This window comes from Oncorhynchus mykiss, chromosome 16 (assembly GCF_013265735.2).
Source record: "Oncorhynchus mykiss isolate Arlee chromosome 16, USDA_OmykA_1.1, whole genome shotgun sequence".
Taxonomy (NCBI): domain Eukaryota; kingdom Metazoa; phylum Chordata; class Actinopteri; order Salmoniformes; family Salmonidae; genus Oncorhynchus; species Oncorhynchus mykiss.
In genome coordinates, this window is record NC_048580.1 from 45429325 (window position 1) to 45446895 (window position 17571).

Genomic DNA, 17571 nt, shown 5'->3' on the forward strand with positions numbered 1-17571 from the left:
GAACCCTATTCTCAGGCGGTCTACCACGGTGGTCTCAGTGCAGGGCTAGTGTCCTCTCTGTCCGCTAGCCTATTTCATTCTATTAGAACAGGCCAGGGGGCATGACAGGAATCAGACACACATACACTCATGGAGCCACGCTATCAGTGACACAGAAAGTCTGTCTGTGTGTAGTAGTGTGGGAGATGAATGTATGAGTACACTCTGTCCCGCCCTTTCTCACTTTTGTGTGTTTCGGTAGGCCTATGCTACTGTTGAGGCTCCTAAATAAAACAGAGAGAGAGAGAGGGAGAGAGAGAGAGAGACGATAGAGATAGGAGTCTTCAAACAGCTGGCCATGAGAGGAGTCTTTGGCATGTGCTTTATGTTTTACAGAGAAGAGTTTATCCTACAGGTACAGGTCAGAGGTGCTGTGTGTAAATCTTGCATCAGGCACAGAGAACATCCTTCCCCATCCCAGACAGAGACTGACCTCACCCATGGATTCCAGCTACTCCTGTACTAGCCACAACATGGGCGACAGTCTGATAACTAATAAAACTTCACGGAGAAGAAGACGAGTGACAACTGGAAACGTATGTTTCTGTTTCCTGCTGGATTATGTTTCTGACGTGTGAAATGTGGGGGAAAAATTCAATGATTTAGTCAAAGATAGATTTTTGAGACCAGGTTTAAACTTGTGTCTGATTTGGCAAGCATCTGAACAGTAGCATTAGTGAGAGTACAAGACAGTGGGTAGATATATGCTAAATTTAGTATCCCCCTCATGCAGACATGTTCTTCACCAACCCATTGTCTTAGCTCTCCTCCCCCTAGCCATGACGTCTCCGCTGTTAAAAGTTCAGATGAAGTCATCGACCAGAGAAATGACTGCTGTTCTAGCTGCTGCTGTGACTTCATTCACGGGACGGGGGGTGGGGGTAAATGAAAGAAAAGACCCTGCAGAATTACATCAGACCAGAGGAAGGGGGCAAAGAGGGAGGTGTAGGGGATTTAATACACTCTTGACACAGACTGCCAGCCCCACGTCATAAATCATAGTGTTCCTAGACGTAGAGCCCCTGCCTGGTAGAAAAATATAGACCAATGGCAGCAGCGCCTTAAAGGAGTGAGTGAGGAGGAGAATCCCACCCTGTCTGTGTCTGAACTGTAGTCGAAGGAACTAGTGAAGTGGGGAGGAGAAACTGGAGCCACTGGCGGCCCACTCGGCACAAAGCCCCTCTCCTAAACCCCTGGCTGGCTGGCGAGACAGTAAAAAAACACAGCCAGCCAGGATGTCTGATTGTGTCTGGCCGCAGTGGCCCGGCTAGCTGCTAGCTTCACTTTGGATAATGATTATTACAATTACAGGGCAGACAGCTAGGTCCAGGCTGAGTCGCTGACACTGCATACTGATGAGTGGTGGTCGACTCAGTCAAAGCAATCTTATTCTGACACACATAGCCCCAGGATGGCAGCGACACAGCTGTGAATCTGCCAGCATGTCATTTACTTCCCTCATGCTGCATTCCTACTGATATAAGAGCTGTTGTTGCTATGGTTATTGATACAAAGACCAGATGTTGTCATTTGCTGGATGTCATTGTGGCCGTCCGGGCACCTTCCATCATCAACTATGTCTGTCTTCAGACTATCTATCAGTCCATTTACCTGACCACATATCAACTGTGTTGCTCCAGTAGTCTGTTTACCCCGTAATAAGTCTGGACTAAGCTCTAAGCCCTTCTTAATGAGTGATCTCAGCAGCAATATAGACGGGACTGATGTGATGGAGCCACTGCATGCCAGGACGCTGAGATAATAGTCACAGCATGTTTGTGACACAGACACAGAGATCACATTCCCATAATGCCAAGCGACATAACACTAAATTGCACAGGAGCATTTCAGAGTAAGACCAATAAGTCTGGTATGGAGGAAGAGGTGGATGGTGATCACATCAAAATAACAGAGTTGGGGTAAAGCTGCTTCTAATTGGCTCTTTGTTTGACATTTAGAGCCAGTGAGAGATTAGAGGTCAGAATGAAATCCAATTTTAGGACAATGAGATTACAGTTTAAAGACTATTATATGAAAAGGTTTTCCCAAATATGGCACAAATGTCATCTTTATTGAGTTTAATCTCAGCTTGATGTTCACTTTTGATCCTATATGTTTATATTCTATAGCATTCTAATAGAGTACCCATAGAATTATCACAGTTACTAATGTTACCTAAATTATAGAGACCAGCTTTCCAACTAAAGGCTTCAGGCTCTCCTGCTTGCAGAACACACTTTTTTTTAGGTGTAATTTGTGTAAATTGGGTTATAAAGAAAATCGGCCTGTTAAACCCAAATTGTTCAGTTTTACCTTAGACAAAACACACACACTGGATACCTCACAGAGGCCGACTGGTTTAAAGGGGTTGACACAGGTAGACCCATGCAACAGAGTGATCTTGAAATCTCAACGGCTGAGATGAACTAAAATGGAAGATGCCCTGACGGTTTTCTATTAAAACTGATGGGTGTGCGCGCTGAAGTCTTAATGAGGTATGATAACAAGTGTACATCTTAGCAAAATTGTTGTTTTTTGAGGCCATTTAGTTACAATTGAAGCTGTAGTTAATTGCCACTGACATATAAAGGAAATAATGTGGCCAACACACTGACTAAAACACTTTTTCTAATAGGAAAGTTTGCGCTTTATACAGAGGCACGGGCCATTCCGAATTCTAATATAGGGTGGTCACTCACTGGTCAAGTTATTAGATAAGGACCTTTCTTCAGTGCGCGTGAAGAAAGGATGGATTTCTAACCAAAATCAAAGAGAACATCTAATTCAATGTGCAATTACCATATATATTAATTGGATTTATGAAATGTAGGCTATTGTAAAATATTTTGTTGATAGGCTATTTGCGTGAACCCGAGAATTAACACTCTAAACTCCTTGGATCATATTTGCCACTTGGATCCTATAATGAAATCTACCAACAAATGCCTCATTTCTCCCACCATGTTTGCAGTAACTTGCCAAATGACTTCCAAATTAGAAAGAAAAAACGTACCTTGAGGAATTGGTCAAGTAAAATTCAACGGAATATCCAAAGTAGCTCCCATTAGGTCCGCTGTAGACCGTGGGGTTTTCCACGTCCAAGTTGAACGCAGCACACAACTGTAGGATTATTATCAGACAAACCCCAATGCAGCAGAATGGGTAGTTCACTTCTCCCGGCTTCTCCGAACGGTATCTTCTGGAACCCATTCTATTTCTAAATGAATCCACTAAAATGTGTTTTGTTTTAATCAACACCTGAGTTGCTCTAATGTTTTCAGATCCGTAGAGCTTGTGGAGTGGTTGTTGTACCTATTTATCTAAACTGCATTCCTTGAAACTAAAACTCGCTGTATATATCTCCTAAATGCTCAGTCAGCTTCTTCCCTCGGCGTCCTCGCCGCTCGCTGTCCCTCACTACGCTCGCTCTGCAACTAATTGAGGGAACATTGAAAGGAGGTAGTTCCTCGACTCGTGACAACTTTAGGAGAGGTGGAGCTCTTGATTCACAAAAAGACAGACAGAAGAGAAAACTAGTGTATAACTTCAGTGGGCTACACTCAGAACCGATTCATCTGCATGTTACAGCATCCTAGAAGATTCCGGAGAAATTTTCCCGAACTGGGTGTTCTGATTGTTTCATTCTCACCATGGCGCGCTGCCATCATTTGCATTCAATCGTTCCGAATAAGGGGTTTAGTCTGATAAAGACATGGTTGCGTGCCTGTCTGACCTAAACCGTTTCTACCTGGGTCGTACTGAGATACAGAGAGAGAGAGCAAGACAGGTCGATGATAACCAGATATATTATTAACTGGCTGAACAGTGGACACAGAGTAACATCAAAGGTCCTTATGATCCAATAGTATCTTATATCTCTCTGGGCTGTGACCTATTCCTGATAGGCCGTGGAATTAAGTGACAATAGTGGTTATTTACCAAGACCCGTTTCTTGAGGTACAAAGGCATTTGATGATTATTTGTGGCAGCTAGGAATGCAGATTGCTTACATTATTTCAAAACGGAATCATTACAGATCAAGGTTGTAGAGAAAGCTGTGATTCTAGGCCCTGATGATCATAATAGCCATGTATCAGCCTCTTTTAACATGAGTGGTATCACAAAGTCTGGGCTGCATATGTTTTCTATTAGTTGAATTGTGTTATGTGATCAGCATGAGGTTCTCTCCCAGGGTGTGGGAACTATGGTAACATTTCCTATTTCTGTTTCTGAGTCACACCAAAGGAGACCCACACCGTTGGAATGTGGTTACGCTGCAAGTCAGAAGCAGCCACCTGACTGAAATTAGACATTTGATAAAGCCACTCGCCTGGCTGGAAATAGTGACTGTTGGTTTATCTGAATCACCCAGCTAAGTAAGATTGGGACTGAGGGGCCACATTTAGCTGGGTGGCACTAAGTACTGAGGACTGTCCCCTCAAGGCTCATTCATATTTAGAACTACACTACCAGAAGAAATAGTTTTAATGCTCTTTCGAACCAACATGGGTTCAATGGGTGGCTTCATATGGCTCTCAATAACGTTAGCCATAGAACTACTAAGCACCCTTATTTTAAGCAGTATAGTATAGTCTCTGCCGAGGGGGAAGGGGGTCCAGTCGTGGAGCTGTTGGGAGAAATGCTGATCGTCTGTGGGGCGATTCACAGCTGTCGGGGGCAACGTGCCGGTTCACAGCCCTAATCCTGCTAGTGCTCCCGTTCCGTCTCTCGCACTCCCTTTTTAGACCCACATGATGAGCTTGCAGACGGATGGAAGTGAAACCCTCTGTGTATGACAGGGGTTTACTGTTCCAACCAGACCATATCACTGTCCAACAATCACTGTTTCTGATGACAAAATTCTGTCGTTTTTTTAACGGCACAGTGATTTGCGAGTGATTTGCCATTGACCCTTACACTAAAGAACACACCCTCATTGGCTTAATCGGTTCATTCGGAGAGACGAGCGAGGTAAAGAAATACTTCAGGGACAGATAAAAGAGCTGTGTACTCCTAGTCAGTGCTTATCGTGGCTGATCATTCCACCAGGCAATATGTTATCTATTATCCCACTAAACTGCAAGGGACAAGAATGTACCCTCAAACAAGCTGAGGTGTTTGACATGGATTTCAAAAACCTGTCCGGTAACACTTAAATCTGTGTGGTAACACTAGTAACAACATTGTACTAACATGTTAGAATACAGTGACTGTTCCTTATTCCACATGTGTAAATAACAAAAACAGTTCAACTCCATTACCATAAACGCACAGCAAGTCCTATGTAGGCCTAATTGCTGTAGTAATTTACAGTGTTACTACACAGGTATAAGCACACATTTAATGACATTTTGCAGTTCTGCTTAGAACTCGATGTCAGTACAGTGATTCTTATCTTACAGAATATGTGTCATACTTCGTAAGCTCTCAGAACAGGAAGGGAATCCAACGTTGGTACTGTACAGATAATGTGAAGGTAAAATAGCAGGAAAACCGCAGGTAATGCAGTTGGATTTAGGTCAAGGTTGTTATCTAGGAGTGCTCCCATTTCATCCAGAAGGTCATGTTCAATATGCTAGGAACAGACCAACAGAGAACAGGAAGGAGAGCATTGAAAATGCGTAACACTTGATCTATACTCTGACTGAGAGTCAGCCCATCCACATGGAACTGAAAACGCCCTGTTCTGTTCTTTCCAACGTCGTCTTGAGATCACGCAACTGAACCGTGTTTTTTTTTTCTTCATATTTTTCTTTGTGTATTTGCTTGAAATTCCCTCTCACGAGAGATTTTCACAAAAAAAAGGGGTGCGGATATCCCCGTGCCTCCACTGTGACATCCCCACTGGGTTGTCAAGGAAACACATTAGAAGCACAACAAAACACTTATAGTACATCATTGCAGCACTCCAAACAAGAGATTTCTCACAAAAAGGGGTGCGGATATCCCCATGCCTCCAATGTGACATCCCCACTGGGTTGTCAAGGAAACACATTAGAAGCACAACAAAACACTTATAGTACATCATTGCAGCACTCCAAACAGCTGGTGAGAAATCGCTTATAAATCCCTCTCTCTCTCTCTTTCTCTCTCTCTCTCTCTCTCTCTCTCTCTCTCTCTCTCTCTCTCTCTCTCTCTCTCTCTCTCTCTCTCTCTCTCGCTCTCTCTCTCTTTCTTACAGGCAACTGGACATGTGTCTTTCCGTACATTGGGGTAAGGTATTAATAGCAGCTCCACAAGGCCAGTCAACTTTTTGATCCTGACACAAAAAAATGTCTAAGGTTGAAACTTGCTCTTAATTTACAACTGCCTTTGAACCGGTATCGTGATTCATTTGAACTGTTGCACTAACTGTTACACTGACTGTTACACTGACTGTTACACTGGCTGTTACACTGGCTGTTACACCGGCTGTTACACCGGCTGTTACACTGGCTGTTACAATGGCCGTTACACCTACTGTTACACTGACTGTTACACTGGCTGTTACACTGGCTGTTACACTGACTTACACTGGCTGTTACACTGACTGTTACACTGGCTGTTACACTGACTGTTACACTGACTGTTACACTGGCTGTTACACTGACTGTTACACTGACTGTTACACTGACTGTTACACTGGCTGTTACACCGACTGTTACACCGACTGTTACACCGACTGTTACACTGGCTGTTACACTGACTGTTACACTGACTGTTACACTGGCTGTTACACTGGCTGTTACACTGGCTGTTACACTGACTGTTACACTGGCTATTACACTGGCTGTTACACTGACTGTTACACTGACTGTTACACTGACTGTTACACCGACTGATACACTGAAGTCCTGTTACATTTGCTATGCGGCACAGTGGAATGGGCCAGAGAGGGAAAAAAAGCTTAGTACTGTGAATTATTTGGTCTCCAAATATCAGTAGATCTTCAACTCTCATGTATTTCATACTAAGAATAATAAAGACCAAGACCAAGACCTGTATTGACTTTTTTACTCTGTTTCCCCCCAAAGCTAGAACATTCACACATTCAGAGATGAATGCTTATGCAGCAACTAATGGCAAGTGCATCTGATATTCAAACCCCCACTATTCACTGAGTCCTACCCTCATTTCTCTCTGTAAGACAAACAGTTGTCTGACAGATACGGACACAGTGGGGGTTGGTTTGGAGTGCCACTCCAATGGCTGTTATAAGGCAACCCCATCCCCTTTTGAACAGCAGACCACCTGCTCTGATTCTCCACACCTCAGCACACATGCACTCACTCACGCACACACCCACACAGACATACACACATCCACACACACACATCCACACACACACACACACACACACACACACACACACACACACACACACACACACACACACACACACACACACACACACACACACAGTACCAGTCAAAAGTTTGACACACCTACTCATTCAAGGGTTTTTCTTTATTTTTTTAAACTATTTTCTACATTGTAGAATAACAGCGAAGACGTCAAAACTATGAAATAACACATATGGAATCATGTCATAACCAAAAAAGTGTTAAACAAATCAAAAAGATTCTTCAAAGTAGCCACCATTTGCCTTGATGACAGCTTTGCACACTATTGGCATTCTCTCAACCAGCTTCTTGAGGAATGCTTTTCCAACAGTCTTGAAGGAGTTCCCACACATGCTGAGCACTTGTTGGCTGCGTTTCCTTCACTCTGCGGTTCAACTCATCCCAAACCATCTCAATTTGGTTGAAGTTGGGTGATTGTGGAGGCCAGGTCCTCTGATGCAGTACTCCATCACTCTCCTTGGTCAAATAGCCTTTACACAGCCTGGAGGTGTGTTTTGGGTTATTGTCCCACTAAGCGCAAACCAGATGGGATGGTGTATCGCTGCAGAATGCTGTGGTAATCATACTGGTTAAGTGTGCCTTGAATTCTAAAGAAATCACAGACAGTGTCACCAGCAAAGCACCCCCACATCATCACACCTCCTCCACCATGCTTCAAGGTGGGAACCACACATGCGGAGATCATCCATTCACCTACTCTGCATCTCACAAAGACATGGAGGTTGGAACCAAAAATCTCAAATTTGGACTCATCAGACCAAAGGACAGATTTCCACCGGTCTAATGTCCATTGCTCGTGTTTCTTGGCCTAAGTAAGTCTCTTCTTATTATTGGTGTCCTTTAGTAGTGGTTTCTTTGCAGCAATTTGACCATGAAGGCCTGATTCACACAGTCTCCTCTGAACAGTTGATGTTGAGATGTGTCTGTTACTTGAACTCTGTGAGGTGCAATCTGAGGTGCAGTTAAATGCCGATTTCTGAGGCTGGTAACTCTAATTAACTTATCCTCTACAGGAGAGGTAACTCTGGGTCTCCTTTCCTGTTGTGGTCCTTTTGCGGATTGACTAACCTTCATGTCTTAAAGTAATGATTGACTGTCGTTTCTCTTTGCTTATTTGAGCTGTTCTTGCCATAATATAGACTTGGTCTTTCACCAAATAGGGCTATCTTCTGTATTCCACCCCTACCTTGTCACAACACAACTGATTGGCTAAAACGCATTAAGCAGGAAATAAATTCCTCAAATGAACTTTTAATAAGGTACACCTGTTAATTGAAATGCATTCCAGGTGACTACCTCATGAAGCTGGTTGAGAGAATGCCAAGAGTGTGCAAAGCTGTCATCAAGTCAAAGGGTGGCTACTTTGAAGAATCTCAAATATATTTGGATTGGTTCAACAAATTTTTGGTTAATACATGATTCCATATGTGTTATTTCTTAGTTTTGATGTCTTCATCATTATTATACAATGTAGAATATAGTTTTAAAACATAAAGAAAAACCCTGGAATGAGTAGGTGTGTTCAAACTTTTGACTGGTACTGTACATTCATGCGACACACACATCACATCTGCTGCTACCAGACTCTTATTACGATTGCTAAATACTGCACAATTTAACCACTTGCCCTCCAATCCCCCCCCTCCCTACAACACTTGTAAATATTGCACTATAAATGATGCCTTCCTGTATTATCCTTATGCAAAAATGTTTCTTATATTCTACTGACATTAACTTTATGTTCATATACTTATCTTTGATTAAGGACATAACTACACCAATTTAAAATGTCAGACATAGTCTACATATCAGTACATACACACAAACTATCTAGGTCAAATAGGGGAGTGGCGTTGTGGGGTGAGGTGTTGCTTTATCTGTTTTTTAAAAACCAGGTTTGATGTTCAGCAGAGCAATATGAGATGGAAGGGAGTTCCATGCAATAAGGGCTCTATATAATACTGTACGCTTTCTTGAATTTGTTCTGGATTTGGGGACTGTGAAAAGTCTCCTGGTGGAGTGAGTGTGTGTGTGTCAGTGCTGTGTGTAAGTTGACTATGCAAACTATTTGGATTTTTTAACACAATGTTTCTTATAAAAACAAGAAGTGACGCAGTCAGTCTCTCCTTTACCTTTAGCTAAGAGAGACTGGCATGCATAGTATTGATATTAACGCCCTGATTACAGTGACGAACGAGATGTGCAGCTGCAGTTTTTCTAGGTCCTTCTTTGCGGCACCTGACCATATGACTGTGCAGTAATCGAGATAAGAGAAAACTACAGCCTGCAGGACTTGCTTTGTGGAGGGTGGTGTCAAAAGGTAGTATCCCATACGTACGACTAATAAAAAGTCCTAATGCTAGCACCACTTTACCGCACTACAGAGGGTCACAACAGGTTACACGGGATGTGCACACACACAAGTAAAGCCACTGCAAGCAACAGCAGGAGTTGTAACCTGTTTGTTCTTTTGCTTGTTGGCAAAGCTCTTTATTTGACATCTTGTTTTGTGATTTGTTTACCTAAGGGTAAATGCTGTGTCTAAGAAGGAAATTGGAGGCAACAATGACAGATTTTATTGTTCTTCGGTTATTATAAAGGCTTGGTTTGCAAATGGAAAAGAGACCTGGCACTTAGCACCGTGTGAGTTAAACAGGGGTATTACTGCAGTCTCCAAATCCCAAAGGACTGGCCTTAATCTAAACCTTAAGCCTTAAACCGAAAATACCTTTAACACACACACAGACAGCTCAGCCCCTCCTCTGTATTCCCTCCTTGCCCCTATCTCTCCTCTACTGTAATGATACACATCTAACAGGCAGGAAAGTCCTCCAATGTAAAAGGCCTGCCTGCAAATCAAATCAAAGTTTATTTGTCACGTGCGCCAAATACAACAGGTGAAAAGCTTACTTAAAGGCCCTAACCAACAGTGCAAAAAAAGTTTAAAAAAATAGGTATTAGGTGAACAATAGGTAGGTAAAGAAATCAAAAAATAACAGTAGCGAGGCTATTTACAGGCACCGGTTAGCCAGGCTAATTCTGGTAGTATGTACATGTAGGTATGGTTAAAGTGACTATGCATATATGATAAACAGAGAGTAGCAGTAGCGTAAAAGAGGGGTTGGTTATTCGTGCTATTTGAGGTAGTAAGTACATGTAGGTATGGTTAAAGTGACTATGCATATATGATAAACAGAGAGTAGCAGTAGCATAAAAGAGCTGTTGGCGGGTGGTGGGCCACAATGCAGATAGTCCAGGTAGCCAATGTGCGGGGGCACCGGTTAGTCGGGCTAATTGAGGTAGTATGTACATGAATGTATAGTTTTTGACTATGCATATATGATAAACAGAGAACAGCAGCGTAAAAGATGGGTTGGGGGGGTCACACAATGCAAATAGTCCAGGTAGCCATTTGATTACCTGTTCAGGAGTCTTATGGCTTGGGGGTAAAAACTGTTGAGAAGCCTTTTTGTCCTAGACTTGGCGCTCCAGTATCGCTTGCCATGCGGTAGTAGAGAGAACAGTCTATGACTGGGGTGGCTGGGGTCTTTTTAGGGCCTTCCTCTGACACCGCCTAGTGTAGAGGTCCTGGATGGCAGGCAGCTTAGCCTCAGTGATGTACTGGGCCATACGTACTACCCTCTGTAGTGCCTTGCGGTCGGAGGCCGAGCAGTTGCCGTACCAGGCAGTGATGCAACCAGTCTCGATGTTGCAGCTGTAGAACCTTTTGATGATCTGAGGACCATGCCAAATCTTTTTAGTTTCATGAAGGGGAATAGGCTTTGTTAAGCTCTCTTCACATCTGTCTTGGTGTGTTTGGACCATGTTAGTTTGTTGGTGATGTGGACACCAAGGAACTTGAAGCGCTCAACCTGCTCCACTACAGCCCCATCGATGAGAATGGGGGCGTGCTCGGTCCTCCTTTTCCTGTAGTCCACAATCATCTCCTTAGTCTTGGTTACGTTGAGGGGTAGATTGTTATTCTGGCACCACCCGGCCAGGTCTCTGACCTCCTCCTTATAGGCTGTCTCATCGTTGTTGGTGATCAGGCCTACCACTGTTGTGTCGTCTGCAAACTTAATGATGGTGTTGGAGTCATGCCTGGCCATGCAGTTGTGGGTGAACAGGGAGAACAGGAGGGGACAGAGCACGCACCCCTGAGAGACTCCAGTGTTGAGGATCAGCGTGGCAGATGTGTTGCTACCTACCCTCACCACCTGGGGGCGGCACGCCAGGAAGTCCACTTGCAGAGGGAGGTGTTTAGTCCCAGGATGCTTAGCTTAGTCGTGAGCTTTGAGGGTACTATGGTGTTGAATGCTGAGCTGTAGTCAATGAATAGCATTCTCACATAGGTGTTCCTTTTGTCCAGGTGGGAAAGGGCAGTGCAATAGAGATTGCATCATCTGTGGATCTGTTTGGGCGGTATGCAAATTGGAGTGGGTCTAGCGTTTCTGGGATAATGGTGTTGATGTGAGCCATTACCAGCCTTTCAAAGCACTACAGACTTGAGTGCTACGGGTCTACAGTTATTTAGGCAGGTTGCATTAGTGTTCTTGGGCACAGGGACTATGGTGGTCTGCTTGAAACATGTTAGTATTACAAACTCAATCAGGGACATGTTGAAAATGTCAGTGAAGACACCTGCCAGTTGGTCAGCACATGCCCGGAGCACACGTCCTGGTAATCCGTCGGTCCCGCGGCCTTGTGAATGTTGACGTTTTTAAAGGTCTTACTCACGTCGGCTACGGAGAGCGTGATTACACAGTCGTCAGGAACAGCTGGTGCTTTCATGCATGCCTCAGTGTTGCTTGCCTCAAAGCGAGCATAGAAGTGATTTAGCTCTTCTGGTAGGCTTGTGTCACTGGGAAGCTCGCGGTTGTGCTTCCCTTTGTAGTCTGTAATAGTTTGCAAGCCCTGCCACATAAGACGAGCGCCAGAGCCAGTGTAGTATGATTCAATCTTAGCCCTGTATTGGTGCTTTGCCTGTTTGATGGTTCGCAGGGCATAACAGGATTTCTTATAAGCTTCTGGGTTATAGTCCCACACCTTGAAAGAGGCAGCTCTACCCTTTAGCTCAGTGTGGATGTTGCCTGTAATCCATGGCTTCTGGTTGGGGTATGTACGTACAGTCACTGTGGGGACGACGTCCTCAATGCACTTATTGATGAAGCCAGTGACTGACGTGGTGTACTTCTCAATGCCATCGGAAGAATCCCCGAACATATTCCAGTCTGTGATAGCAAAGCAGTCCTGTAGTTTAGCATCTGCTTCATCTGACCACTTTTTTATAGACCGAGTCACTTGTGCTTCCTGCTTTAATTTTTTCTTGTTAGCAGGAATCAGAAGGATAGAATTGTGGCCAGATTTACCAAATGGATGACGAGGGAGAGCTCTTTGTACGCGTTTCTGTGTGTGGAGTACAGGTGATCTAGAATTTTTTTCACTCTGCACTTCCCGTTTCTACGTTGTTCACACACACACACACACACACACACACACACACACACACACACACACACACACACACACACACACACACACACACACACACACACACACACACACACACACACACACACACACACACACACTTGAATTCCTCCTCTTTTTCTTTTCAAACTTTCCATTTACAGGACGAATATAAGCATCTGATAGATTTGTCATGAAGGAGTGGGACTTGGCTATTCAAACAGAGTTGTTAAAAATGATTGTCTGTCATTTTACATGCTGACTCCTGGAAACATTGGCCAGACTGAATCATAGTATTGCTTTCCTCTAAAACTCCCACAGGTCCTGAATCTTTTTTAATTTGACCTTCTTCTCCAAGTGTGTTTTTTACTGTGGGCCCGTGCCAACTGAGACAATGTGTGTGGTGGGGAAAGACGATCCTAAAGTGTGCATGCATTTCCGCTTACCTAGTTTAAATAGCACTTATGTGTAAGGACAGATGCTGGGAGGCGAGAAGCAAGTGCAGGAAGTGAACATTTAATGAATAACGGACATGAAACGAAACAAAGACAGCATCTGGACAAGGGAAACATAACGACAGTAATGCTAACACAGGGATCAAAATGAGGAAGTGGCAGATATTGGGAAGGCAATCAATAAGGTAATAGAGTCCAGGTGAGTCCCATAAAGCGCTGATGCGCGTAACGATGGTGACAGTTGTGTGTAATGATGGGACGCCTAGAGGGGGAGTGGGAGCAGGCGTGACACTTATGTTTTTATGTACATCCGCTAATCAGCCTCAGAAGCAGTAAAGCAGCGGCACACGTAATGACTGGGGACACCAGGCCTCTCTATGGCCCTGCCTGCCTCTCTATGGCCCTGCCTACCTCTCTATGGCCCTGCCTGCCTCTCATGGCCCTGCCTGCCTCTCATGGCCCTGCCTGCCTCTCTATGGCCCTGCCTGCCTCTCATGGCCCTGCCTGCCTCTCATCTCCCTGCCTACCTCTCTAGGCCCTGCCTGACTCTCTATGGCCCTGCCTACCTCTCTATGGCCCTGCCTGCCTCTCATGGCCCTGCCTGCCTCTCTATGGCCCTGCCTACCTCTCTATGGCCCTGCCTGCCTCTCTATGGCCCTGCCTGTCTCTCATGGCCCTGCCTGCCTCTCTATGGCCCTGCCTGCCTCTCTATAGCCCTGCCTGCATCTCATGGCCCTGCCTGCCTCTCATGGCCCTGTCTGCTTCTCATGGCCCTGCCTGCCTCTCTATGGCCCTGCCTGCCTCTCATGTCCCTGCCTGCCTCTCTATGGCCCTGCCTACCTCTCTATGGCCCTGCCTACCTCTCTATGGCCCTGCCTACCTCTCTATGGCCCTGTCTACCTCCCTATGGCCCTGCCTGCCTCTCTATGGCCCTGCCTGCCTCTCTATGGCCCTGCCTGACTCTCTGTGGCCCTGCCTGGCTCTCTGTGGCACTGCCTGTCTCTCTATGGCGCTGCCTGCCGACGGCAAGATCATTGGATATCAAATGAGTCACATAAGTGAACCATTGCACGAGCAGTTCCTACTGTGCTGCTACCGTTGACAACCCATGTCCATGTTCTCGTCCCCATAATGCTGCTTCACGCAGCGCTTAGCCTCTACTATCTCACTTTACACATGTATGCCCGAAAACACACTTTTAAAAGCTTTGCATAAAATCAAATCAAATGTATTTATATAGCCCTTCTTACATCAGCTGATATATCAAAGTGCTGTACAGAAACTCAGCCTAAAACCCCAAACAGCAAGCAAAGCAGGTGTAGAAGCACGGTGGCTAGGAAAAACTCCATAGAAAGGCCAAAACCTAGGAAGAAATCTAGAGAGGAATCAGGCTATGTGGGGTGGCCAGTCCTTTTCTGGCTGTGCTGGGTGGAGATTATAACAGAACATGGCCAAGATGTTCAAATGTTCATAAATGACCAGCATGGTCCAATAATAATAAGGCAGAACAGTTGAAACTGGAGCAGCAGCACGGCCAGGTGGACTGGGGACAGCAAGGAGTCATCATGTCAGGTAGTCCTGAGGCATGGTCCTAGGGCTCAGGTCCTCCGAGAGAGAGAAAGAAAGAAAGAGAGAAAGAGAGAATTAGAGAGAGCACACTTAAATTCACACAGGACACCGAATAGGACAGGAGAAGTACTCCAGATATAACAAACTGACCCTAGCCCCCCGACACAAACTACTGCAGCATAAATAATGGAGGCTGAGACAGGAGGGGTCAGGAGACACTGTCCGAGGTGTCCGAGGACACCCCCGGACAGGGCCAAACAGGATGTACTGGGCCGTTCGCACTACCCTCTGTAGTACCATGCTTTCGGATGCTGAGCAGTTACCATACCAAGCAGTGATGCAGCCAGTCAATATCCTCTCAATGGTGCAGCTATAGAACTTGTTGAGGATCTGAGGGCCCATGCCAAATCTTTTCTGCCTCCTGAGGGGGAAGAGGCATTGTCGTGCCTTCTTCACGACTGTGTTGGTGTGTGTGCACAATGTTAATTCCTTAGTGATGTGGAAACTGAGGAGCTCTCGATCCGCTCTACTACAGCCTCGTCGATGTGGATGGGGGCGTGCTCGGCCCTCCGTTTCCTGTAGTACACAATCGGCTCCTTTGACTTGCTGACGTTGAGGGAGAGGTTGTTGTCCTAGCATCACACTGCCAGGTCACTGACCTCCTCCCTATCGGCTGTCTCATCGTCATCAGGGATCAGGCCTACCACCATTGTGTCGTCAGCATTTTAATGATGGTGTTGAAGTCGTGTGTGGCCACGCAGTCGTGGGTGAACAGGGAGTACAGGAGGGGACTAAGCATGCACCCTTGAGGGGCCCCTGTGTTGAGGGTCAGCGTAGCGGATGTGTTGTTACCTCCCCTCACCACCTAGGGGAGCCTCATCAGGAAGTCCAGGGTCGATAGGGAGGTTTTCATTCTCAGGGTCCTGAGCTTATTGATGAGCTTGGAGGCCACTATGGTGTTGAACGCGGAACTGTAGTCAAAGAACAGCATTTTCACATAGGTGTTTCTCTTGTCCAGGTGGGAGAGGGCAGTGTGGAGTGCAATAGAGATTGTGTAATCTGTAGATCTATTCGAGCATCTATTGGTCTGCTTGAAACATGGGTCAGGGAGAGGTTGAAAATGTCAGTGAAGACACTTGCCAGCTGGTCAGCGCATGCTCTGAGTACGCGTCCTGGTAATCTGTCTGGCCCCGCTGCTTGTGAATGTTAACAAGTTTAACCCTTTAGACCCCAATAGAATTCTACAATTCTGATGTAGATTACTGCACATTTTTAAGATAAAGCAAATTTTCTCATGCATTTCAAACAGTCATAGCTCAAAAACAAAGAACAAATGACAATTCCAAGTTAATTTAGTTTTAAAGAGCACAAACTCTTCTTTCATTTGACACCCCATTCTTGTCAATAGGAACAACATTAATTTTGTCTTCGATTATCTAAAGACACTCACTAATCAAAAAACTATTAACACTCAACACAGCAAAAACCCTAAAGTATTTCAATTGTAGCAAATTTCACTAAATTGCTCACTCAAAGTGTACCCGAGTATAATATATTATACTTATAAATATTATTGACAAATAAATATTTAAAACAATCATCCAAAATGTGACCAGAGGACAATATTAGAAAGTATTTCAAAACCCACACAAAGTAGGCTATTTGATTGACAGAGATTCTTACGTCTGTAACAATGTAAAAATGCAAACAACTATTCAGAGACTATTTCAATAAGATTTAGTACAGACTAGGTCTGGCACAAAATGTAGAAATAGTAGCCTACTTTGACAACAATTCAGTGAATTGGGTGTGGTGGCAGATATAGTAGTGTTAAACACCAGATCTTGTTCTTTGTTTTTGAGCTATGTCTGTTTGTTTGAAATGCGTGAGAAAATGAGCTTCATCTTAAAAATGAGCACTATTCTACAGCAGCATTCTAGAATTATATTGGGGTCTAAAGGGTTAAACAGGTTAACGTTCACAAGGCCGCAGGGCCAGACAGATTACCAGGAAGCATGCTCAGAGCAAGCGTTGACCAGCTGGCAAGTATCTTCACTGACATTTTCAACCTCTCCCTGACCAGATTGTTTCTCAGTTCATTGTGTGCAGATGTACATGTATGTCAGACTGATGGATAATCAGACAGGATAGAGTACACAAAAAGACATTCATGAATATGTTCATAGATGAGGCATATTATAACCATGAAGGCTATATAGGTTACACACACAGAACCATGGCCAGATTACCTTTCGTAGATGGTATGAAGTCAAAGTATGTAGCACATTGGTTTACAGATTCAACACATAAAATCAACTATTGTTTGTTTATTTAGGATGTTGAAAGCAAAAGATTACAAAAATGAAATTATGTGCAATTTAGCCAAACAGGTTTAGAATCTATTTCGATGGGCATAGTTAGCTGGTTGTCTTTGTAGGGAGGCAGTGAGATGATCAAGTGACAGCATTGCGAGTGAAGCATAATGTTGCCTCCAACTCTCGTTTTCTTGCATGACAGACTAACTATAGAGTTTGCCAATGTAATCTGATTATTTACAAAACTGGGATAGTTTACAAAGGAATTGCATCTGTAGGATCAGGACCAAACAAGCGAGTTGTTAACTGGCTATGTAAACAAATATCACTGCAACTCAATATCATATGAGCTCCACTGCGCAGGAATCTGCCTTAACATGA

At 44.4% G+C, this 17571-nt stretch overlaps 1 protein-coding gene across 1 annotated transcript in view; it reads right to left on the reverse strand.

Moving 5' to 3' along the window:
* itga5 (integrin, alpha 5 (fibronectin receptor, alpha polypeptide)) overlaps positions 1-3480 on the reverse strand; it is a 54540-nt gene extending 51060 nt beyond the window's left edge. Inside the window, exon 1 of the mRNA XM_036947020.1 lies at positions 3053-3480. Within this exon, the coding sequence (XP_036802915.1) occupies positions 3053-3249 (197 nt within the window). The 5' untranslated portion in view covers positions 3250-3480. The remainder of the gene's footprint in view (positions 1-3052) is intronic.
* Positions 3481-17571: the final 14091 nt, after the last annotated feature.